General features: G+C 34.5%; 1 protein-coding gene across 3 annotated transcripts in view; it reads left to right on the forward strand.

Moving 5' to 3' along the window:
- The window catches only part of BAZ2B (bromodomain adjacent to zinc finger domain 2B), a 292,602-nt gene that overhangs the window by 165,635 nt on the left and 101,753 nt on the right, over window positions 1-25,214 (forward strand). For all 3 annotated transcript variants that reach the window (XM_029934506.1, XM_029934505.1, XM_029934507.1), the window contains 3 exons: window positions 8,714-8,902; window positions 13,191-13,358; window positions 14,299-14,492. In XM_029934506.1, coding sequence (XP_029790366.1) covers window positions 8,714-8,902; window positions 13,191-13,358; window positions 14,299-14,492 — 551 coding nt within the window. The remainder of the gene's footprint in view (window positions 1-8,713; window positions 8,903-13,190; window positions 13,359-14,298; window positions 14,493-25,214) is intronic.

A 25,214-nucleotide genomic window follows, 5' to 3' on the forward strand; every position in this document is an offset into this window, starting at 1 on the left:
TTTTACATTTTGTGAGTTAATACATACACTTTTTCACTGTAGCCATTTTGAGTTGGGTGTTTGGTACTTTTTGACCTAACACCTAACACCTATACCCTCCATAATCAAATCTCTGACTACATCAGATTGATCTGGAACCGTTCTCACTCTGGTCCCATTATCTTTCAGCCTCCTCGGACTTTCATGTATTCAGAAACAAAACTTTCTTTCCCAGATCAGGATCTCAAACATGCTCTCCCTGTGTCTGGAAGATCTTCATGTGGCTGATTCTTTCTTCTGCTTTGTCTCAGATTAAATGTCCTAAGATATTAATTGGAGAATTCTCCTCTGTTCATAGTGTCTAGGCAATTGTTCAACTATTATATATTTCTGTCCCTAATAATTTTCTCCATCATAGTCTTCACAATCTATAATTATAGCATTGGTGTTAGTTTACTTACTTTTCTCTTTATCTGTGTATTTAAACGACATGAACTATATCTGCTTTCTTTTATCAGCATGTATCCAGTCAATGCTTAGCACAAAATATATGCTGAAGAAACACTTTTTGAAGAAAGGAAGGAGATGAACTTGTGGGACTTGGACATGAAAATTAGATGACAAATTAACTTTAATACATTTTCTAGACTATGCTATATTTTGTTCTGTAATACCAAACGGCTCTGCAGATTTTAGCTGGGGTTGGGTATTATAAGTCACATGGTGAGGAATCTTAAAGGATCAGCTAACCTTACTGAAAACAGAAGGAATAAATAAAACCCTGCAAGTTCAAAGTTATTATTTTATTAAAACCTCTTATGTAAAAGATAACCAGGGCTTAGGTTTATTGTCACTAGTGAATCATCAAGGGAATGAGTTAGGCCTGTTCTTGTGGGTTTAGGGATAGAGCCAAAGTTTCATCCCAGTTTCTTTAATATTTATGTTAGATTATGAACTATTATTATTTTTCTTTTTAGTTGATTTGTCTATATTGTAGCTATCTATAAATTTCATAAATAAAGGCCCTCAAATGTTCAACTGTCTAGCCTTCTTCCAACTTAGTGGATTTATTATTTAATGAAGGATTTGATCACAAAGCACCCAAAATTTTTGAAATATTATTTTACCTTTTATGAGTAACACTTTATAGTTTTAATTTAGAATTTTAGTTTTAATTAGTAAAGTAAGGTAATACCTTCAAATCATTAAGTACTCATCAAAATGAACCCAGTGTTATAGATTAAATTTTGTCTCCTCCCAGAAAAGATATACTGGAGTCCTAATTCCCAGTATCTTAGAATGTAATCTATTTGGAGATAGGATCCTTACAGAAGATCAAGTTAAGATGAGGGTAGTAGGATGAGGCTTAAACCAGTATGACTGGTGTCCTTATGAAAGAGGGAAATTTGGACACAGAGACATGCACAGAGAAGCCCACGTGAAGATCTACAAAGAACACCTGAGGTTACCAAAAGCTAAGAAAGAAGCGTGGAACAGATTCTTCCTTAGGGCTTCTTTGATTTCAGATTCCTAGCCTCTGAAACTGTGTGATAATGAATTGTGTTCTAAGGCACTCAGTTTGTGGTACTTCGTTACAGCAATCCCAGGAAATTAATACACTTACTATGTTTTCTAAAGCTGATTTTAATAGTTTTTGCTCAGTGTAAGTATTTTTTATTTATTAAAGCATAGGTTAAATAAGATTTTGGAATTTGATTATTTTTAGTTGTCTCTTCTATGTCATTACTAAAATAAATACGGCTGGATTTGAAGATAAAAGTAGATATAAAATATTGTATATTTTTTAGCATTTTAATCCATGAACTCTAAATCCTTTCGTTGGATCTAACACAAATGCTTATTATGAAAGAGGAACTGCTCCTATCTTTTAACAATAGTCATTGCTAAACTGAATCAAAAGCTATTTACCATGTTCAGTGTTAGAGAGTGGCAGCATTTGTTCCCAAGGTTACCAAGGCTTTTAATGGCTTGTTTTCTAATAATTTTAAAACACCACGACTGTTTCAAAGGACGGTAGTAATTTTACATAGAATCCAGGCAAATCACAACTTGATCAGGTCATCAAATTAGTCTCACTGGTAACAACAACATCTTGGCCCCCAGATATGTCGCTCTGAGAAGGGCACATTGGTTACCCTACCCAATGATGCATAATCTCTTCAAATCAAGAGAAAACACTTAACAAACCACACTGAGAGATGTTCTACAGAATACTGAACCAGTACTCTTCAATGTATCAAGATCCTGAAAAACAAATCTGAGGAACTGTCACAAATCAGGGAAAATTAATGAGACAGAGCAACTAAACCCGATAAGATCGGAATAAATTTTTAATTTTAATTAATTAATCAAGGTTAATTTCCTGGTTCTGAAAATTATTGTTTGTCACAGAAGATGTTAACATAGGGGAGTTTGAGACTCTACTATTTTTGCAACTCTTCTGAGTCCTAAAATAATCTCAAAATTAATACTTAAAAATAAAAATAAAGACTTTTTTCCATGCCATGAATCATTTTAAATGTTAAAATATAAGGGTTAACTGGCTAAAAAAGTTTTGTTTTATCACCATCAACTATAGAATTCTTTCTGTTCTCTAATCACAGATCAAGCTTATATAGTTGGTATATTTTGAGTTCTAGAATATTTGAAGATTAATATATTTAAGGACTTTAATATGTGAGCCAATAATTTGAGCATTTCTTTAATTTACAGGGATTTTGATGATGTTCAACTTGTTATTACACTTAGTCACTACTCATATTAAAGTACACACATAATCTTTATTTCAGTGTGCTGCCAGTTTTGATGATTATTAGCCTACTTAGGTTGTATAGCAGAGGCTGATTTTGCAATCCTTAAAATTATGCTTATACTTTTAAATAACTAGAGACAAGAGTTTGAAGACATGTTGTAACAAGTTTGGGAAGCAATGAGAGATTAAAGACATTTTTATTTCTAGTTCATAAAAGGCAGCATTTGTGGAGTTGTTTTATCACAGTAGGCAATCTCCTTGATTTTTAAAAAAATTAAATGCTTTAGCATACTTCCTATAATAATTTTAAAAATATTCTTTAATATTTATTTTGAAGGGAGAAAGAGACAGACAGACCGACTGTGAGTGGGGTAGGAACAGAGAGAGAGGGAGACACTGAATCTGAAGCAGGTTCCAGGCTCTGAGCTGTCAGCACAGAGCCCCATGCTGGATTTGAACTCATAAGCCATGAGATCATAACCTGAGCCGAAGTCGAACACTCAACCAACTGAGCCACCCAGGCATCCCTAAATTATTTTGCTTTAATTGGCTCACTTGACTTTTCCTGATAGATAGGAGATTTTGTTCTTGTGGGGGGAAAACCCTCATTGTGTTGTAGCATGAAATTCACCAACATTAACAAAATCACTTGAAGTTACCATGCCTTTTCAGCGAGACACTGGCATTTTTTGTAACTTCTTTAAATCACTTATACATAGATTGGCTAGCAGAATTTGAAAAGCTCTGCTAAAAAATATTGAGGTTATTATCATGTAAGTCAGAACTTAGATATTAAAGATGTATATTAATTTTTATTATTAAAAATGTGGACATCATTACCTACCACTTAAAATAGAAACTAAAAGTTGCATTCATAATATTAAAACTATGTTTAAATGTTAAAATTTATTAAAAAGAATAATTGTCATCTTCTAAAAGTATATTCGTTTTATGACATGACTTATCAGGTTGCAGATGTTTTCTCAGAGCAAAATTTAAGAGTTTTAATCATCACAAGTGTTTATTTGGGAGCATCTTATGAAATCAGGTATGTTAATGTAGGAAAAGTTATTTTTTTAAAAAATGGAACATTCTAATATCCAAATAACTTTATTTTGTAGTCGTGAGGTTTATAGAACCTGTTAAACTCATGTTGTATTTTGTTTCATGTAATCATTTTGTTATTTTTATTAATACAGAATATTCTTTGTTTTAAATGTAGTTTGGCATTTATTGAGCCACCACCAGTCCATGATAAAAAGTCATCTTGCGAACAGTAGCTTGAAATTTCAATACAGCTAAAGGATATTGCTCTGGTAATGGAATCAAGGGTGTATCTAAACAGCACCCCCTGCTGTATAAGAAGATTAAAGCCATAAAGTAGAGTCATTAAATCAACATCTAATTTCCCAAAGAGCTTTGAGTAACTTTATGAATACTTTTTGTAATTGGAGGAGAGAAAAAGTGAGATATACAGTTAGTCTTTGAACAACACAAGTTTGAACTGTGTGTGTCTCCTTACACTGACTTTTTCCTGCCCAAAAAATACATTTTAGTACTATAAATGCACTTCTCTCCATGATTTTCTTAACATTTTTAATTTTTTAATTGTAGGAATATGGTATAGAATGTAGATAGCATACACAATATGTATGCCAGTAAGGCTTCCAGTTGACAATAGGCCCTTAGTACTTAAGTTTTGGAAGGAGTCAAAAGGTATTGGTAGATGTTCACCTGCAGGGAGTAGAGGGAGGGGGGCACCCCTTACCTCAATGTTGTGCAAGGATCAGCTGTATTTTTATCATTCAAAGAGTAATCCCTGGGTATTCTAGCCTTTTAAAAGAAGAAGGAAATAAAGAAAACTACCATTTTAACTGTCTGTAGCAGGTATTAGGAAGCGTTACCCTTGCAAGTGATAAGTTTGTTTTATGCAGTGTTTTATAGAGAGTAAAAATGATTAAGAGATGGCTTTTTCCTTTATAACTTTATACTCTAGTAATGTAGTATGATAAAAGATTGCAAATAATCATGAAAGCTCAAAGAAGCCCCAAAACATGTCTGGGAAGTTCAGGAATACTTCTTGGGCAATATGTTTTTGAGATGGTTAGGATAGATAAGATTATAAAAGGCAAAAGACGTTAAAAAAAATGTCACATGGGTCGAGGATGTGAACTGGAAGAAATAACATGACCAAAAATACAACAGTGGGAAACATTGGTTAAGTACCAATTGTGTTTCACACTTGCCAGGTATTGGGGATACTGAGATAAATAAGATTCAGGTTTTGTTCTCAAGGAGCTAAAGTCCAAGTTTACCGATTATTTGCATAGAAGTAATACTTAAAACAGTGAAAGCACATGAGTAACTGAAAAGAAGGCGTACAGGAAAAAAAAAAAACATAGCTGGACAAAGTCTTTAAGAATGCTTACATTTAGAAAAGAAAATCCAAGAAAGCAAACCAGAAATATTATTAAAAGATAAAGTTAAGAAGATCAAGACAGTTCCATGACCTGGAGCTTAAGGGTGACATGGATTTTGTGTGTGTGTGTGTGTATTTTTTTAAGTCCCCCGCCCCTCCCTCACTCCCCTGCATGTGGATCTTAGTAAGGAAGAGGCACTCAGGTCAGATTTATACAGAGAGGTTAAAAATGAGACAAGTCCACATTAGTGGGACCTGGTGATTAGGAAAACTTCTGATTGAAGATCTTTGAAAGAAGTCCCATGATGTACTTCTGCTTTTAATGAATAGTGAATTAATTTGTTCAACAGATATTTATTGTATATTTACTTTGTATGAAACACTGTTTTTAGGTGTTTGGAATCTATTACTAACTCCTATATATTGACAGCACCAGTTTAAATAATATTGAAATATTAACTAACTTGTTTTAGACATTGTGGTGTAAAAAGTAGTTCAATAGTATTTGTTCATCCATGAGTTTCGTGAGGTCAGGGATTATGTCTCTCATCCTTGTATGCCAAATACTAAACATAGCACCTGACACTTCATAGGTATGTTTATGAAATGCCTGAATTACAGAAACTTTTGAATAAAGAAGAGAATAATTCTGGAAGATTTTTACATGGAATTAGTATCTGTATATTTTAAAAGGTCGTACAAAAGCAATACTAAAATATATAGTGTTGAGGTTTTAATGAGAAAGCTATTTTTTTATATCATTGATTTCTAGATTCTTGCTATGAAGGCAAAATATAGTAAAAAATATGAAATGTATTATGATTCATTTCCCTTCTGTGTACAACTCTATCCATATATAGCAGAGGAAATCTCTAATGTGTATTTTTGATAATGCATGGCATCACTATAATCATTATAATGGGGTCCTAGACTTTTTTACTAAATACAAAAGTGAATAGGACAACAGGGAATAAACCCTAACGATTCCATTGTCACTTGGGTGTTTTCTATGCTTTCATTATCTTCACCAAGAGTTTTACAAGAAAGAGTAAGAACATAGAATAAGATAGTTTCTTTGTAATGTTGCCAGGCATAAATGTAACTCTGTGTACAAGACTGTGCTTTCTTTTTTCCATTTGAATCTGTGGTGAGTAAAGCTCATGTTTTGTTGAAATTCTAGATTCACTTCCTTCTAGATATCCACTCTTCTTAAGTTAAAAAAAAAAAAAAGGAACATTTTTGTTATCAAATTATGTATGATTGGTTCTTAATTACTGCTGCAAAAGTGACAACTTCATTTAAGTATTGTTCGTGTTTTCTGTTCATGAAACTCCAAGGTTTAGCTCATTTACTTATTCACAAAAATAAAACTGATCTTTTAACTATGCATCTAAGAGTGTTTGCTGCCAATTTATTAGCTGTTATGGAAGTATTTCTAACAGTTTCTGTCCCTTTATAATTTCAGTTTGTTCTGAATTTTTATAATATTTGTTCTCAAACTGAAATGGTTAGTTCAACTTGCTTATCAAGAAAACTGATATAGAAGGAAAGGTAACTGATCATAGTATGTTTATAAATGAAACATTTGGTTAAGGGCATCTGATTGATGGAAGTTGAAATGATTGGTAAGAACCAGGAATTTTTACACGTGAAAATAAATAAATACTGGTTCTTTATATTACAGTTCATCTTTTAGAGAAACTAGCTGGGTTTTTGAGAATTTGCCAAAAAAAAAAAATTGCACAATCTTCCTGGTGACCTGTTGCTAGTCTTAGTGGTTTTGAATGACCTTTTCTTGTAGTATGCCTTATTTTTGTTTTGACTCAAGTTTTAGTGCTAATGTGGTCTAGAACTCTGATAACACAAAAGTACCAAATTCACAAATTTTCTGTTTAGACCGTGATGAACAGAAACAGGGATTAGCTGACTTAGAAAAGAGAGGTGCCTGGGTGGTTCAGTCAGTTAAGCATCCGACTTCAACTCAGGTCATGTTCTCATGGTTCGTGGGTTCGAGCTCCACCTCAGACTCTGTGCTGACAGCTCGGAGCCTGGAGCCTACTTTGGGTTATGTGTCTCCCTCCCTCTCTCTGCTCCTCCCTCACTCATGCTCTGTCTCTCTCTCTCTCAAAAATAAATAAACATTAAAACATTAAAAAAAAAAAAGATACCAAAGCCTGTCCTTTCCTTGTGCTCCTTTCTTACAGTTTCTTTGTGGGCCTTTCTGCAAAAACACTTTGAGGATCTTCCCGTGAGATCCAGAATTTTTTACCTGATAAGCTGATATAAGATATACTTGATGCAATTTATTTAAATATTACTATTTCAATTAAAAAATGTACTGTTATTTCAGTAAATAATGCAGTTTATATTAGTCTCTGAAGGTAGACTCTGACTTTTTTGATTATTTCCTCTTGGTTTTCAGGAATAAAAGAAATCATAGGAGAGATTTTTCTCGATAACTGAATAACAACAAAAGTATACTTAGTTTTTTAACGTACATATATACATTTTTCAAATGTAGTATGTTAAACCTAAATTGCAGTGTACTTGTTAGGTATGGTATAGACAGGAGATAATAAGGAAGAGTTACCCTTAATTTAACACAGCATAAGAATACCTTTTCCACAGTAAATTCTTAAAATAGCCTAGAGTGTGGGTGTGATATTCTAGTTACATAGTATCAGGCCGGGTAAACTTAATTATTTCCTGGAAGTTAAAGAAAGGTTTCCAAATATTAACAAATTTCCCATTATATCTCTTACAAAATATGAAAAATAAGTCATGGTTTTGATTGTGTAACATTCTAACCTGGGATCATGACACTCAGGACTAGAGTCTCTTTAGAATGGAGATTGAAAAGTCACACATTTGAATTGAACATGATCTTTCCATCACAGAGTTTAAAAGGACTACTATATTGATAACCACTCCTGGATGCATTTAGAAATAACTTAGTAGGTTTATTTATTAAAACTTTACGTTGTCTTTTACATTGCTTTATTAGGCCAAAATATAATCTGTTTTTGGTATCAGCACTCCTCACCTAAGAGGTATTGGATAGAGACCATAGTTTCACTTCTAACACATGGTACTGGGAATGTTTTACCCAGAGTGTATGAGAATCTGAGTAATGGATTGGTGACAAATTCTGGACTGACTTCATTGGTTTTCAACCTTATGTTAAAAGAATGTTTTTATTTTATACTTCTTATGAGTATAAAATTTTGATGAGAATGTACATGCATTAACAGAAAGTTCACTTCAACAGGTCAAACTGTATAATTAGTGAAAATTATGTACCTGAAACAGTATTTTTCAAATCTCGAATTCAAAGTAAATAAGGTTATACCACTCATTTTGATCATATTTAGTTAATTCAATATTTCTAGAAATATTCTATAGAGTGTGAAGAGCAAAAATACAAAAGAAAAAGTGTAAAATAGAAATTTAATGGATAAGAAATTTTAATTATGAATGCTGAAATCAGATAAATCTCATCTGTTTTTATAGTACAACTTTAAGTGTGTTTTTTTCCCTCCCAGGACATTTATTCAGAGCAGCTGGGGATCAACCGTTTAACCTGTCCACAGTGTCGAGTGCCTTCCCAATGGTCAGCCACCCAGTCTTTGGTCTACATTCAGCCAGCTCAGGGCATTCAGAATTTGGTGGTTTGGGGACACTTGGTACACCCACAGCCTTAGCCGCACATCCCCAACTAGCATCTTTTCCAGGTAAACATCTGTTACAAACAGTATTCAAGGAAAGGAGGAAAGCTTGAAAATGTTCAAGCAGTAATTTGTTTATTAAATTGAACAAAAAAAGTAGTCTAATGCCTGGTATATTAAAACTCTTGTACGAGAATTAACTCAATCCTACATGTGCAAAAAAGCCCACACAATTTGTTCTAGGTAGCAGTGCAATTATAGAAATTCAAGTGTGTAGCTACACAAAGGGTTATCTGCCACAAAAGTGAATAATTAGGCCACATTTTTCTCATGCTTTTAATTGAAATGTGCAGGAAGATGTAAATATCTTAAGTGTAGAGCTTGATGAATTTTTCTCAGCTTTATTTGATTTTTAAAAAATTATTTAACTCACAGTGGAAAGTATATTCCAGTTCTTATACTCAATATATCTGTACTTTTATTTTGAGTTCTCACTTCCTCTGCACATGAACATGGCTCTTAAATTTCTGTATTTTTTCATATTTGATCAGAACAACTATAGATATGTACTACTAGCATAGCAGCAAGACGAGAATTATCCCATAGTCTATAGAAGAGAATTCAGGAGCTCAGTAGGACATCAATTAAAGCTTAAATTGGACAAACATGCTATAATTTGTCTCATTATATTATTCTGAAAGTCTAAACTTTAATATGTTTCCAATGACTGATTTTACTTTAATAAATTTTAGTAAGGGATGTGTGGTTTCATGTTACTTAAAATAGTTTAAAAATTAAAGCATAATTCTATAGACAAATAGACCTGAATTTAAATATGGCTATACTACATTTTAGCTGTGTTACCATGAACAAGTTATAAGACCACTCTGCCTCAGTTTTCTCATCTGAAAGATGAAGATAAATAATAGTACCTGCCTCTTAGGGTTCTTGTGAAGATTGAAGATAAGCCATAGCAGTACTGACGGCAAAGTTTAACATATATTATTAGTATATAATTGGTAATTATCATTATTATATCCTCTTGCCCACTTTCATGGGTAATAGTCAGGTGCTTCTTTAAAAAGAAACAAGTACCTTATTTTAACTATATAGAGAATGGAAAGTTGGCTAGATATATATTTCAAGTACTATTTTTTTAGTCATATTATTCTTCTAATTCAGTTTTCTGGGAGAGAGCAGCTGAAGGGGAGGGATAATGTGACTAGAAAGTTTAAATGAAGTCTTAAGTCTTAACATTCACTTTAAAAATATAAGAATTTATTTTGCCCAGTTTCTAGCATGGTTGCTTAGCAAGATGATCAATTCAATAGATATTTGCTGAAATCTAGGATTTCTGAATAAAAATAAAAATAGATAGTAGTAATATAGTTACTAGTTATCTTAAGTTTTAAAATCATTTTATTGTAATTTTCAGACCCAGACTTGTATGTAAGTTGAGGAAATTTTTAGATGGTAACTTAAATTATCATACTTTTGAGGATTGTAAACCACAATTATTATGTTATTAAAATCAAATACTATCTGCACTGATAGCTATCAGTGATAATGGATAGTTTAACATAGTGATAAATGATAGTTATCAATTGTAAAGAGTTACTTATCTTTATTCAATAATGTTGATACCTCCACTGTATAGAAAAAAAAGTTAATAACTTCTCTAGCCTACCTGGATAATTTACTCATTCACTTATTATACAAAGTTCTTTGAGCATCTATCTGTTCTGTGCACGGAGGAATACACCCACATTGTATATGTTGCTTATAGTTTTTAGGAGGTGCATAAACAGATAATTACAAGATAGTCTTTAATGGTCAAACTATTGTCTATAGAAGCATACTTTTCTTTGCCAAGTGAACAGAGACTTATGCCCAGACTCAGAGCATTCATTTTTCAAGTTGTAGGTTTGGTATAACTTAAATTCAAGTTCTCTATAACTGCCTTTATTCAAAAGAGTATTCATTTAAATGCCAATTTTTTTTAAATCACCCAAAAAATAAATGAAGACACACAAGGAAGAAATTACTAGAAATTTGAAATAAAAAATAATTTATTTCAGATGATTGAATCGATGGTGCAAAATAATTTCATGGGTATTAGTGTGATATTATTTGCATTTTCTATTGAAATAGCATTTCACAGTAATCTCTTTTAAAATATTTACAGTTTTTTATCATTATATTTTTACATTACCATGAATTTCTGTGAAGCACCTGTCTCTATCAAGTACAAAAGACTTTAAAATTCTGCTATATTTTTTAGGTTCAGTATTATCTAAAATATTAAACTCTTTTACTTGAATATAATGTTACTAATATGCTGTTACCTCATTTAAATACATTCAGAAACTCATCATGTGTTGGGTTATGTAATCCTTATTTTGTATATTTTATCTTATCAACAAGCTAGTTTGTGAGTGACTAAATTTGTTTTCTATTTTCTTAAACTTGGAAGATAAATAAGCTTTTTGCTTAACAAAAATTATATTATTGTCTTATGAAATATTAAACATTTGTAGTTTGTGGTCAGAAGCTCTACCATCTTCATATTTTTATTTGATTGTTTTTATTTACTGGGTTTTTTTTTTACCTTTAGTGTCAACTTATTTAAACCATATTTATTTTCCAGTATTTTTTTCTAATCCCCATTGTGTACTTATAGTGACGCTCTAAAGTACAGTGTTATGGTTATGGATTTTTTTCTGAGGTTATATCTAAAATATTTGAATCTTATTATACTTTGATTACCTTACTGATTTGTTGGTTATTTATGAAGTCTATACATTCAGCTGTAATGCTTTAATTATAGACTCTCTATTAAATAATATAAATATCTTTAGGAAACTTCAGTCCATTCTTATTAGCTATCTGGCACCTAGGTTTCAAACCTATAAATAATAATAGATTCCAACTGTGCTGATACAAGCTCCAAATATACAGTTTTTCTTCCCACCTACATACACTTCTTTCATCTCAACAATGGATAAATGATTAATGCCTTTGTATAGTTATTCTTGGTTCAGTTCCCGTCATTCAGGCACTGCTAAATATGCATTGGTGTCATTTCGCTAGCAGCGCCTTCCTGCAGTGCGGAAGAATAGCTTTTCCAGTTTTCTGCTTATGCTGTTTTTTTAGAGCTTTTAGAATAGCAGCTAGTATGAACATTGCACTTAAAAAAGAAAAACAGATTTTGCCATTAGATGATGATGGTGAACATTGCATTACATTCTACTGTTAATGAAGAGATATTCCTACAAAAGATTTAAAGATCATACAGTACAATACACTGACAATATTGAATGCTTCCTATACTATATTATTGGGGTTTTTTTCTATAATTGCCTTGTGCTGGTTACAATCAAAGAAAAATATAGCATATCTCTTTGAAGATTAGCCTCAAAGGTAATAAATGACTTGTTACTCTGGCAAGTTAGCCAAGTGGAAAGATTATTTCTGAGATTTTAAATGGGGCAATACAAGACTTTGTTTTGGATTATTTTCAAATCTCTTTTTAAACTTCATCCTTTTTGGAAAATATACTCTATAAAATTTGGCTTATCTCCTTTTCCAGAAGTTTTAACTAAGAGCCACTGTTTGAACATCTAAATTGCATTTGATGATTTTCTACCATTGAGTCATCATTTTACATTATTCAAACAATCATTGTTATCTGTAATGATGGGGAGGAATTTTATAAACCTTTTATATCTTTTTTTTTATCTTAATATGGCTTGTTTTGGAAATCTTTGAATTCTTTTCATTTCTTAGAAAAAAACTCACACTGATTTTGCTACCCTTATGTTTTTGTTTGAGTATATTTTCTTTCATAAATGCATTTGAGGGATACCAGTTTACAGTAGCAGTTTTTGTATTATTATTTATGATTTATCAGTCTCAGGTTTATATTGTATATAACTTGAGGAAATTCTTAACATAGGCTATAGATGGTAATTTAAATTCTAAGGTTTTAGAATAGATTAATGTATTTTTAACTATTGTTTCTTTACTAATTTCAAAAATTATGGTATAAGCTATTCAAGATTCAAATAGTTCTTTAATATTACAAGTTTTCCATTTTATTTTTAAAACCATAGACCACCTGTATTCTTCATAAACTTGAACTCAAAGAGCTGCTAAGTAAAAATCCTTGGATATCATCTCAATGAGAGGAATGATGAGTGTACAACATCTAATCCTCTGTCTTAGAGTTAGATGATCAGAACTGTGTATAATTCAGCAATTTTGTTCCAAGATGAAGCTTGAAAATTTCAGACATTGTTACATTAGCTAGAAAGTTAATTCACATATTTTTGTTTGTTTGGTGTTTGGTTTTGAGGTGCAGAATGGTGGCGAACAACGGATGTTCATACTCGTACAGGGGCGACCTTCTTTCCACCATTACTGGGAATTCCACCACTGTTTGCTCCTCCAGCCCAGAATCATGATTCTTCTTCATTCCATTCAAGGACTTCAGGAAAAAGTACTAGAAATGGTCCTGAAAAAGGTATTTATATTAACTTAAGTTTTATACTACAAGTCCTGCATTCCAATGTCTATTTTCAGTAGAGTTTAGATTTAATAACATTTACATAACATTGAACTAGGTACCTTTTTCATACCGTCTTGCTTAATCCTCACAATGAGTCTTAGAGATTGGAAGTATTCTCATTCACATCCAGGGTTAAATAAGGGATTCAAGGACCGCTTACGTGTAAATGTGGCATGGATAGGATTTGAGCCCAGGCCTTCTAACTCCCAGCTCTACTGCTTTTTCCTCTGTATCTCATTACCGCCTATGTGTAACCCAAAATAAGATATTACTTCTGTAATGCAGCATTAAACTCATCAGAATTAATATTCAATACTTTTTTCTTTTAAATGATTATTAATATTTCTGTAGTTGATAAGTGTTGCTAGAAGAGCATTTGAAAATTATAATAGCATTTTAGATGGTTTATTATTATCTTTTTTCACTTGAGTAAGAGTTTTCAGTGAGTTTGCTCTGAAAGGGGAAACATTTGCATTTAATTATATTTCTAAACTTTATTTCAATTGAAGTGAAATTCAAATAAATATAAAACTACCATTTTAAAGTGAATAATTCAGCGGCATTTAATGCATTCACAGTGCTGAACAACCACTTCCTCTATCTAGTTTCAGAACATTTTCATCACTCCAAAAGGAAACCCATTCCCCTTAAGCAATTTCTCCTCATTCTTCCCTCCCCCAGATCCTGGCAACCACTAACTTGTGCTCTGTCTCTATGGATTTACCCATTGTGAATATTTCATATAGATGGAATCATCCAATATGTGACTTTCTGTGTCTGATTTCTTTCACTTAGCATGATGTTTTAGAGAGTCCTTCATATTGTAGCATATATTATTTCTTCTTATGACTGATTAATATTCTTTTGTATAAACATGTTTATTTTTATTTTCAAGGTGTAAATGGGTCAATAAATGGAAACAGCACATCATCTGTATCTGGTATCAACACACCTGTACTATCCACTACTGCTTCAAGTTCTGTGGGACAAAGTAAAATTATAAGCTCAGGTGGAGGAAATCGAAAATGTAATCAGGAGCAAAACAAAAACCAGCCTTTGGATGCTAGAGCTGACAAAATAAAAGATAAGGTAAGTTACTCTTCCTTCAAGGACAAATATATAACAGATCATTCTAAAAGTCAAACCACCAGACTCTGTGGAATAATTTCTTATGAATTCCCAACTCTTATTTTTACAGATGTTTGTTTTTATTGTGTGATACTAGAATTATGTCTCTTAAAAATTAAAACTGTCAGCACCAGCATAAATAATACAGATAGTAATAATAGCTAAGATTTATGGAGAACTTACCACATATCACACCTATTTTAATCCTCTCTATACCTCTCGTGAGCTAGGTATTGTTGTTACAGATGGGAAACAGAGCCTCAAAATAGTTGCCCAGTAAGTGGCCGGGATTTGACCCCAAAGCCTTTGTTTTTAGAAAAATAAAAATAAGAAAACATTTTATTAAGGGAAGTTTAAAATACATAGAATAGAGTAGCATAATAATCCTGTGTACCCATTTTTCAGTTTCAGCAGTCATCCCCTCATGGCCATTTTTATTTCATTTTATCCCCAACTGTGCAGATTATCAATTTATGCCTTTCAGCCCTAAATTCACCCTCTTCTCCTTTGCCAGTGGCACAATGTTAGACCTTGTCAGCAGAGGATCTTGGAGAAATGCTGGAAGAGGAAAGGGCTTCTGTTTGTTTCCAGTGTTTTCTTCTTGCTCTTAGGCCATGGTTGCCAGTGGGTAGCTTTGTGACCAGCTGGCAGCTTCTCCATGGGTTCTGTTCAGGAGAACTAGTAGTATACACAGTCTTGTGGGTTTCACGGGCATCCCAGCCGGTACCTTATTAGTAAGTTTTACCAAGACGGTAGTTGGTGACTTTCTAGCCAGTTTTACTGGCACCCTCACTAGGAGGCTTCCAGAAACTTTTCCTGGGACACCAGCTGGCATGTTCCCTATTTGCCAGCTTGACCTGTGATAACTCAGTTAGCCTTTCTGCCAGACAGTGGGCAACAGTCATCTCCCCTCCAACAAAGTCTGAAGTTCAGCCTTGGGTGAATGAGGTTGGAAGAGAGAGGCCCTCTTCTAAGTTTACCTATGTTTTAGCACTGTAAGTGGCTGCTCTGTACACCTGTTATTTCAATATTCTTTCTTCCCCCGCATTAGGGCTGCATTATTTAATATCCTGATAAGCCAAATAAACCAGTGCAATAGGGCATGAATAGTAAAAAGAGGATATGGTGATCAAGAGGAAGACAGATTTATCATTATTTGCATATGACAGTATCTAGTTTTATTACTGCTTTGCTATTTGATAGTGGCAATGCCTGTTTTGTGATTTAGGTCAATTTTTAAGGGGGTCTTCGGGCATTTGTTAAGCACAGACATAGGGAGGTGAATATAAGGAACATTTAAACTTTGGCAGCTCTGAAAATTATTTTTATGTGTTCACTGCAATAATCCTTACTGAGGGGAATTTTAGCCAGTGACTTACAGAGGCTTATTTATTTAAAGGGTGGGCTCCCAGCATGCTGGACAGTGATGTGGGTGGAAGAGGCCTTTTTCCACCCGCCTGTCCATGAGTTTCTTCTACCTCTAGAGGTTTTCAACAAGCTGGAACCTGAGTATTATAAGCAAGGTAATCAGTTGTAATTAACTTGTGGGCCCTCACAAGGCTACCTTGCCAAATAACAGCAAAACATATTGTGGCAAACTCTCCCTTCTCACCATCTCTGTTTACATGGGACTAGAAGCCTTCCAACAGTGGCCTGCCCACAGCCAGAAATGTGTTGTCAGGCTGCACAGTGAAGTGCCCTCGCCAGTGGGGCCCTGGCCTGGGAAGAGAGTGATGAGCCGGTTCCCTGTGGTTTCTGTCTCCTTGCTCTCCCCAGACCCAGTGGTGTAAGCCCCGTTTTCTCCTTTCCTCTCTCCCTCCCTCCCTTCCTTCCTTCCTCCCTCCCTCCCTCCCTTCCTTAAATATAATTTATTGTCAAGTTAGCTGACATACAGTGTATACAGTGTGCTCTTGGCTTTGAGAGTAGATTCCCAAGATTCATCGCTTACATACAACACCCACTGCTCATCCCAACAAGTGCCCTCCTCAATGCCCATCACCCATTTTTCCCTTCCTTCCCCCACCCCCTCTACTATCAACCCTCAGTTTGTTCTCTGTATTTAAGAGTCCTTTATGGTTGGCCTCCCTCTCTTTTGAAACTATTTTTTTTCCTCTTCTCTTCCCCATGGGCTTCTGTTAAGTTTCTCAAATTCCACATATGAGTGAAAACACTGCTATTTCAGTATTCTGTAGAGGTCTGTTCTCTCTTCGCATTTCCTATTCTGTTACTAGTTAATAATTCTTTTTTTTTTAAGTTTATTTATTTTGAGACAGAGTGAGAGCACACATGTAGGCATGAGTGGAGAAAAGGCAGAGAGAGAGGGTAAGAAGGAATCCCAAGCTGGCTCCTCACTGTTAGTCCAGAGCCTGCCATGGGGCTCAATCCCACGAACAGTGAGACCATGATCAGAGCCGAAATCAAGAGCCGAATCAAGAGCTATAGATTGAGCCACGCAGGTGCCCCACTGGTTAATAAATCTGTATTATAGAATTCCCTATTCAAATTGCTGATGTGTTTTATGCCTTTTGACTAGACCTTATCTGCCATAGAAGCGGTAATTCTCAGGAGTACTAAGGATATGTAGGTTGCATATGGTAAATTCACTCCAATATTCTGGTTACTCACTGCCTTTAGATTTCTTCTTCCAATCCTGCCAGGGAAGCTGTGACATTTCTGCTTCATTAAATGTAGGCCATCACTGAGTCCAGGTTTCACGCATCCAAGCAAGTAAGCTGAGATAATTCCAGCTATACAAACTAACCCGAAATATCCAGAAGTCCTAGTAAGTGCACCCATATTAGTGAACTTGGCGTGATCTCATTTGTATTTCCTCTTCAGTGAGGGGTCTTGGTTTATTTTGAATTAAAATCTTAGCATCAACTGCAACATTTTGGAAACAAAGATAATAATTAGAGCAGTGTCGTCTCCAAATTTTATAAAAACCATGTTCTAGGCCTGGTTTTCTGGGGGAACAGAGTCAACAGTTTGTGATTGTGCACATATCACTTTCTTCACCAATTCAACTGTCCTATTAAGGATACTAGGATTTTCTGACACCACAGCAAGATATGGGTGATATTGGTCCAACCTTAAATCTTTAGATTTCAACTAGCCTCCTAGGTTCCGATTTTAACCTTAAAGAACTATTCATAATTTTCTTTTGTCCTTTTTCAAGATAGCATCAAGCCCTGTAAATTTTCCAGGATCAAATGAACAAATAAAGATTTCTTTCCTTTTGCCCAAAATATTTCACAGATATTTCCTCTAGATCTTTTAGTTACCTTTTCAACAGAAGATAAATATTTTCCAGAATACAATAAGACATATGAAGGTCTAGGGGGGAAGGTCATATGGTGAAGCCAAAATTCTAATGGTGCCCATTACAAAAACTCAGCAGAACTGTACTTAGGCCACATTTTCTTTCCTCTCTAAGCCACCCCACTGAGCGCTTCAAACCACCCACTGAACAAATGTGATAAAAGACTCTTGGTTGTTTCCTTCCAGAGACTGAGCTTTCAGGATCATACTCTCTACCTGTTTCTCTTTAACTGCTCTTCACTCTCCATCTTATGAGTTGTTTCCTGGACATTCCCGTTAGTCTGAGCTCCAAGGACCTATCTCTGCACTGCGGCTTCCTTCTCTGCATGCACACAGTCCTAACACCCATAGTGTTTTGTTAACTTATAAAACTAGTATTTTGGGGGCGCCTGGGTAGCTCAGTCAGTTAAGCGTCCGGCTTCGGCTCGGGTCATGATCTCATGATTCATGGGTTTGAGCCACAGTTGATGGGTTCACGTCGGGCTCTGTGCTGACAGCTAGTTCAGAGCCTGAAGCCTGCTTCGGATTCTGTGTCTCCCTCTTCTCTGACCCTCCCCTGCTCACACTCTCTCTCTCTGTCTCTCAAAAATAAAAGACATAAAAAATAATTTAAAAAAACTAGTATTTTTAATAGAAAAATAGATAATAAAGCTGTTTTCACCTTCTTAAAGAAGTGTTCTTTTCTTCTATTCAAGTCTAATTAATACACAGGGTTATATTAGTTTCAGATGTACAATGTAACAGTTCTATACATTACTTAGTGCTCATGAAGATAAAGGTACTCTTGATCCCCTTTATCTATTTCAGTCATTCACCCCCTGCTCTCTGGCACTTGCTTTCTGGCAAACACCAATTTGTTCTCTGTATTTAAGTGTCCATTTTTAAATGTATCTTTTTTTCTTTGTTTATTCATTTGTTTTGTTTCTTAAATTCCACATATATATGGCTGAAATCATATGGTACTTGTCTTTTTCTGACTGATTTCACTTAATCTCTAGGTCCATCCATGTTGTGGCAAGTAGCAAAATCTCATTCATTATATGGCTGAATAATATTCTGTTGTATATATACATCACATCTTCTTATCTACTTATATATTAATACTTGAGTTGCTTCTGTATCTTAGCTATTTTAAGTAATGCTCAGTAAACATAGGGGTGCATATATTTTGTTGAATTAGTGATTTTATTTTCTTTGGATAATACCCAGTAGTGCAATTACTGAATCATATAGTAATTCTATTTTAATTTATTGAGGACTCTCATACTGTTTTGCAGAGTGACTACACCAATTTATATTCCCACCAATAATGCACAGGTTGTTTTTTTTCTCTATAGCCTTTCCAGCACATTTTATTTCTTTTGTGTTTTATTTTAGCCATTCTGACCAGTGTAAAGTGATAATTTGTTATGGATTTGATTTTCATTTCTCTGATGATGAGTGATGTTGAGCATCTTTTCATGTATCTATTGGCTATCTCTATGTCTTCTTTGGAAAAGTGTCTATTCATGTCCTCTGCCCATTTTTTAATTAAGTTATTTGTTTTTTTAGTATTGAGTTGTATTAAGTTCTTTGTATATTTTGGATATGAATCCCTTCTCAGATAGATGTACCATGAGTAATTATCTTCTCCTATTCAGCAGGTTGTGGTTTTTGTTTTGTTGATGGCTTCTTTTGCTGTTGCATAAGCTTTTTATTTTGGTAAAGTCTTAATAGTTTAATTTTGCTTTTGTTTACCTAACCTGAGGAGACATAGCTGGAAAAATGTTTCTATGGCTAATGTCTAAGAAACTACTGCCTATGTTTTCTTCTAGAAGTTTTATGGTTTCAGGTCTTTATCTTGATTTTATTTTTGTGCATGGTGCAAGAAAGTGGTCTTGTCTTATTGGTTTGCTTGTAAGTGTCCTGTTTTCCCAGCACCATTTGTTGAAGAGATGATCTCTTTACCTATCATATTCTCTTGCCTCCTTTGTGGTAGATCAATTGACCATAAAAGTATGGTTACTTCAGACTTTTTATTCTATTCTTTTGTACAAGGTGTCTGGTTTTTTGCTTGTACCACACTGGTTTTGTTTGTTTTTTTTTGTTGTTGTTTTGTTTTTTAGAGAGAGCAAGAGTATGAGCATGGAGGGACAGAGGAAGAGGGAGAGAGAGAATATTAAGCAGGCTTCATGCTATAGGGCTCAATCTCACAGCCATGAGATCATGACCTGAGCTGAAATCAACTGAGATGCTTAACTTACTGAGTCTTCCAGGTGCCCCAGCACTACACTGTTTTGATTACTACAGCTCCGAATAGTGTTATCTTGAGTCTTGGATTGTGATGCCTCCAGCTTTGTTCTTTTTCAAGATTAGTTTGGCTATTCAAGGTCTCCTGTGGTTCCATACAAATTTAGTAGTATTTCTTCTAATTCTGTGAAAAAAGGTTGATATTTTGATAGAGATTACATTACGTCTGTGTACTGATATGGACATGTTGGCAATACCGGTCCTTCCAGTCCATGAGCATGGACTGTCTTTCCATTTGTTTGTGTCGTTTTCTTTCACCAATGTTTTGTAGTTTTCAGAATATAGGTCTTTCACCTCCTTAGTTTATATTTAGGTATTTTATTATTTTTGGTGCAATTATAAATAGAATTGTTTTCTTAGTTTCTCTAATTTTTCCTCATTGTTAGTGTATAGAAATGCAACAGATTTCTGTAGATTAATTTTGTGTCCTGAAACTTTATTGAGTTCATTAATCAGTTCTAGTAGTTTTTTGGTGGAGTCTTTAGGGTTTTCTATATATAGTATCCTGTCAACTGCAAATAAGGAAGAAGTAAAACTTCTTCCTTACCAATTTGGATGCCTTTTATGTATTTTTTTTTCCTTGGGTAATTGCTATGGCCAGGACTTCCAGTACCATGTACCAGAACTTCCATTAAAAAAGTGATAAGAATGGATATCCGTGTCTTGTTCCTAATCTTAGAGGAAAAGCTCTCAGTTTTTCATCATCGAATATGATGTTAGCTGTGGGGTTTTCATATATGTATGGCCTTTATTATGTTGGGATATGTTCCCTCTAAACTTACCTCGTTGATAGTTTTTATCATGAATCAATGTTGTACTTTGTCAAATGCTTTTATGGCTCTATTGAGATAATCATGTTTTTTATCCTTTCTCTTATTAATACGATATATCACATTGATTGATTTGTGAATATTGAACCACCCTTGCATTTCTGGAGTAAATCCCACTAGATTGTGGTGATGACTTTTTTTGGATTCAGTTTGCTAATATTTTGTTGAGGATTTTTGTATCTACGTTCATTGGAGATATTGGTCTGTAGCTTGCTTGCTTGCTTGCTTGCTTGCTTTCCTTTTTGTAGTGTCTATCTGGTTTTGGTATCAAGATAATGTTAGTCCCATAGAATGAATTTGAAAGCTTTCCTACCTCTTCTTTTTTGGAAGGGTTTGCAAAAAATAAGTATTATCTCTTCTTTAAGTGTTTGGTAAAATTCACCTGTGAAGACACCTGGCATTTGTTTGTTGGAATCTTTTGATTATTGATTCAATTTCATGACTAATAATTGATCTCTTCAAATTTTCTATTTCTTCTTGATGTAGCTTTGTAACATTATATGTTTCAGTGTATTTATCTGTTTCTTATAGGTTGTCCAGTTTATTGGCATATAATTTTTACAGTGTTCTTTTATAATCCTTTGTATTTCTGTGATGCCAGTTATTATTTCTCATCTTTCATATCTGATTTTATTTATTTGAGTCATCTCTTATTTTCTTGATGAGTCTGGCTTAAAGATTTATCAATTTTATTTAGCTTTTCAAAGAACCAAGTCCTGGTTTCATTGATCTGTTCTATTATTTTTTTAGTCTCGTTCATTTATTTCTGCTCCAGTCTTTATTATTTTTGTTCTATTACTGACTCTGAGCTTTGTTCTTTTTCTGTTCCTTCTGGTGCAAGTTTAGATTATTTATTTTTTCTTGTTTCTTTAGGTATACCTCTACTGCTGTAAACCTCCATGTTTTTTAAAAAAAATTTTTAATGTTTATTTATTTTTGAGAGAGAGAGAGAAAGAGTGCATGAGCAGGGAAGGGACAAAGAGAGAGGGAGATACAGACGTGAAGCAGGCTCCAGGCTCCAAGCTGTCAGCGCAGAGCCTGACACAGGGCTCAAACTCAACAACTGTGAAAACCAAAGTCAGACCGTCAACCAAATGTGTCACCCAGGCACCACTAAACTTCCCTCTTGAACAGCTTTTGCTGCATCCCAAAGGTTTGGGACTGTTGTATTTCATTTGTCTCCATATATTTTTTGATTTCCTCTCTGACTTCTTCATTGATCTATTCATCGTAGTATGCATTTAGTAATGTGTTATTTAGACTTCATGTAGTTGTGTGCTTTCTGATTTTTTCTTGAGTCTGGTTTCTAGTTTCATACTGTTGCGGTTGGAAAAGATGCATGATATGATTTCAGTCTTTTTGAACTTATTGAAGCTTCTTTTGTGGGCTAACATGTGATCTATTCTATGTACTTAAAAGAATGTGTTTTTCACTGTTTGGGAATGGAACGTACCTCATAGAAGTAATGCTAAAATCTAGTAATATTTGTAATCTCCAGCACTTCCACAGTGTGCAAGGCATTGAGCAAGATTTTAGCAGCATATGTATGATACAGACTCTGTCCTTAGCTTTAATAAGGATTCTACATTGACATTTGTAAACAAAATCAGTGCCATTAAAGTAAAAATATTTCCTGTAGCAAGTACTAAAAACTTACAGGGGCACCTTTTTAATGATTATAAAGAGTTGGATTCTGAGGAACCATGGTGGTGTCTGTAGGCATCTATGTTGAAATGACACTAGAGATTGATTATCAAAGTGAGGGATACTAGAACTTAAAATTTCAGAAGAGCACCTCAGCCTCTGGGTAAGTCATTGTCTGGCATGAATTTGTTGTAGTAGATTGTCAGGTAAAAATGGATGAAAGACATTGGAACTAAGGAAGAAAACTTTACACTTTTTTTTAACGCAGTGTTTTTCAGTTTTAAAAGCTTTTTAAACATTGCTTCAGTAACCTTTTTCATGTGTAGTTTGAAAAAATGTTCTTCAGCTAATTTCAGTAATTCCACTCGGGGTTGCTATCTCCCTAGTGCTCACTGAAAATCATTAAGTTCACCTCCCTCATATAGAATGTGTGATTATTTAGAAAAAAATGTAGATATTTTAAATTAAACAATACTAGTCACAGACTAAAATATACATACAGCCTGTTGGGAAACATAAATAAAACAAATCAAGTTGGAATAGGTTCCACTCCTGGTATTATAAGTCAGTAACAAGTTACTGTTATCATAGCAGACAGTCTTTTTTAAAACATAAGTGACTTTTTATGGTTTTAACATAATCCTGTGTTATCACTCCCTCCAATATTTCCTATCCCATTCAGACTTAAATCCTTGCCAAGGGTTATAAGACGCCATATGATCTGACCCCTGCCAGTCCACCCAGCCTTGTTTCCTGTGGCACTTTCTCTCCTGTTCCCCATGTCATAACTGATAGCTGACTTTTCCCATCTTTGAACATATCAAACTTATTTCATGGCTTTTGCCTTTGGTCTTTCTCCCTGTCTTGAAAGGCTCTACTTTCATCGTCATGTGTCTTTCATTCTCCATTTAGGCCTCAGCTCAGAAAGGCCTTACGTGATAACTGCATCTAAATCTTTATCCCCATCCTCACCCCCAGCACACATCATCAGTCAAAGAATCCTATTTTAAGTCATGGTATATGTCACTAAAAACACTTATTTATATTGTTTGTGGATTCCCTTCTCCCGGTTACCACTAGGGCTGAGTTGCTGTCACACCCTTGTATCCCCAGAGACTAAAGCAACCATGTCTGACACATAATAGCCTTGAGTTTGTATTTATTTTGTTGTTGAAAGAAAGAAGTATACAATGAAATGAAAGTTCAGGAGAGGGTTCTTTTTTTATTAATTAAAAAAATTTTTTTTGTTTATTTTTGAGACAGAAACAGAGCATGAGTGGGGAGGGCCAGGAAGAGAGGGAAACATAGAATCCAAAACAGTCTCCCGGCTCTGATTTGTCAGCCAGTACAGAGCCCGACGTGGGGTTTGAAGCCATGAACCATGAGATCATGACCTGAGCTGAAGTTGAGAGCTTGTTTGGAGGTTCTAGCAGGGGAGCGCAGCTACTCGTATACCCTTGACCCAAGAATGGTCCAGGGATGGTCGTCCTCTTCGACCGAGCGCGCAGCTTTGGGAGGGACGCACATGGAGCCGTGAGGGAGGAAGGGGACACCCGCCTAGCCAGCCAGATCAGCCAAATCAACCCTGGCAATAAATGGGGTGACAGATGTCGCAGCCAGATCGCCCTCACATCCGACTTGAGCTGAAGTTGGACGCTTAACCAACTGAGCCACCCAGGCACCCAAGGAGAAGGTTCTTAAAAGCTTTCCCAGCTTGTAATAGGGTGGGGATGGTGGTTAATAAGCTCCTTTTTGATCACTTTTTGATAACCTAAGAAGATTCATTTTAAATGACAGGAAAGAAACTTACTGCTTAATTGTGTGTGACTATAAAAGAACCACACACACACACACACACACACAACTAATAGAGATTAAGGAGATGAAACTGAATAAGGAGATAATACTGAAACTTACTTTCTTTTTTCCTCTAATACCTAGACTTATCTATTCACTTCTACATTTTTTTTAATATGGGGACCAAATTTGTTACCTTATAGAGGCAGAGACTCTTTGTATAAATGTCAGTGTATGGTCTGCAAAGACCATCTGCATCAGAATCACATTAAAGTGCTTGTTAATGCAGATCCCTGTGTCCTGTTTGGAATTGGGAAACAGGAATCTGCTGGTCATTGCAAGTTCAGCAAATATTTTGCACTCTAAAACTTTAGAACCCATACCTCTAGACCCACTCATGAGGCATGGAGACTCCATTTCTCATGCCACCTTTAAATTAAAAATTATACAGATTACTTGGGCATTGGAATAGGTGTTTATTTTTCTCTGGTAAATTAGTGTATCTTCCTTTTTTCCTTTCCTTTCTCAGCCTCGTAAAACCAAAAGTTATAACTTCTGTTTAGACTCCATGAGTTTTATACTCTTGCTATATACATGCTTAGAAACCCCTAATAGATTTTGGTTACAATGAAGAAGCTGTTTTTCTGCCAAATAAATGGTAGACTTAATATTACTATATTACTATTGTTTAATCTCTACTTTGGTCTTTTTCGTCCTGTATTACCCACACTATTTCTCATCACACTTGCTTTACTCTTGAGGGAAAGGGATAGCTCAGGGAATAATGGTAACCAATAGTTGGCTT

The sequence above is a fragment of the Suricata suricatta genome, chromosome 3 (assembly GCF_006229205.1).
Source record: "Suricata suricatta isolate VVHF042 chromosome 3, meerkat_22Aug2017_6uvM2_HiC, whole genome shotgun sequence".
NCBI lineage: Eukaryota > Metazoa > Chordata > Mammalia > Carnivora > Herpestidae > Suricata > Suricata suricatta.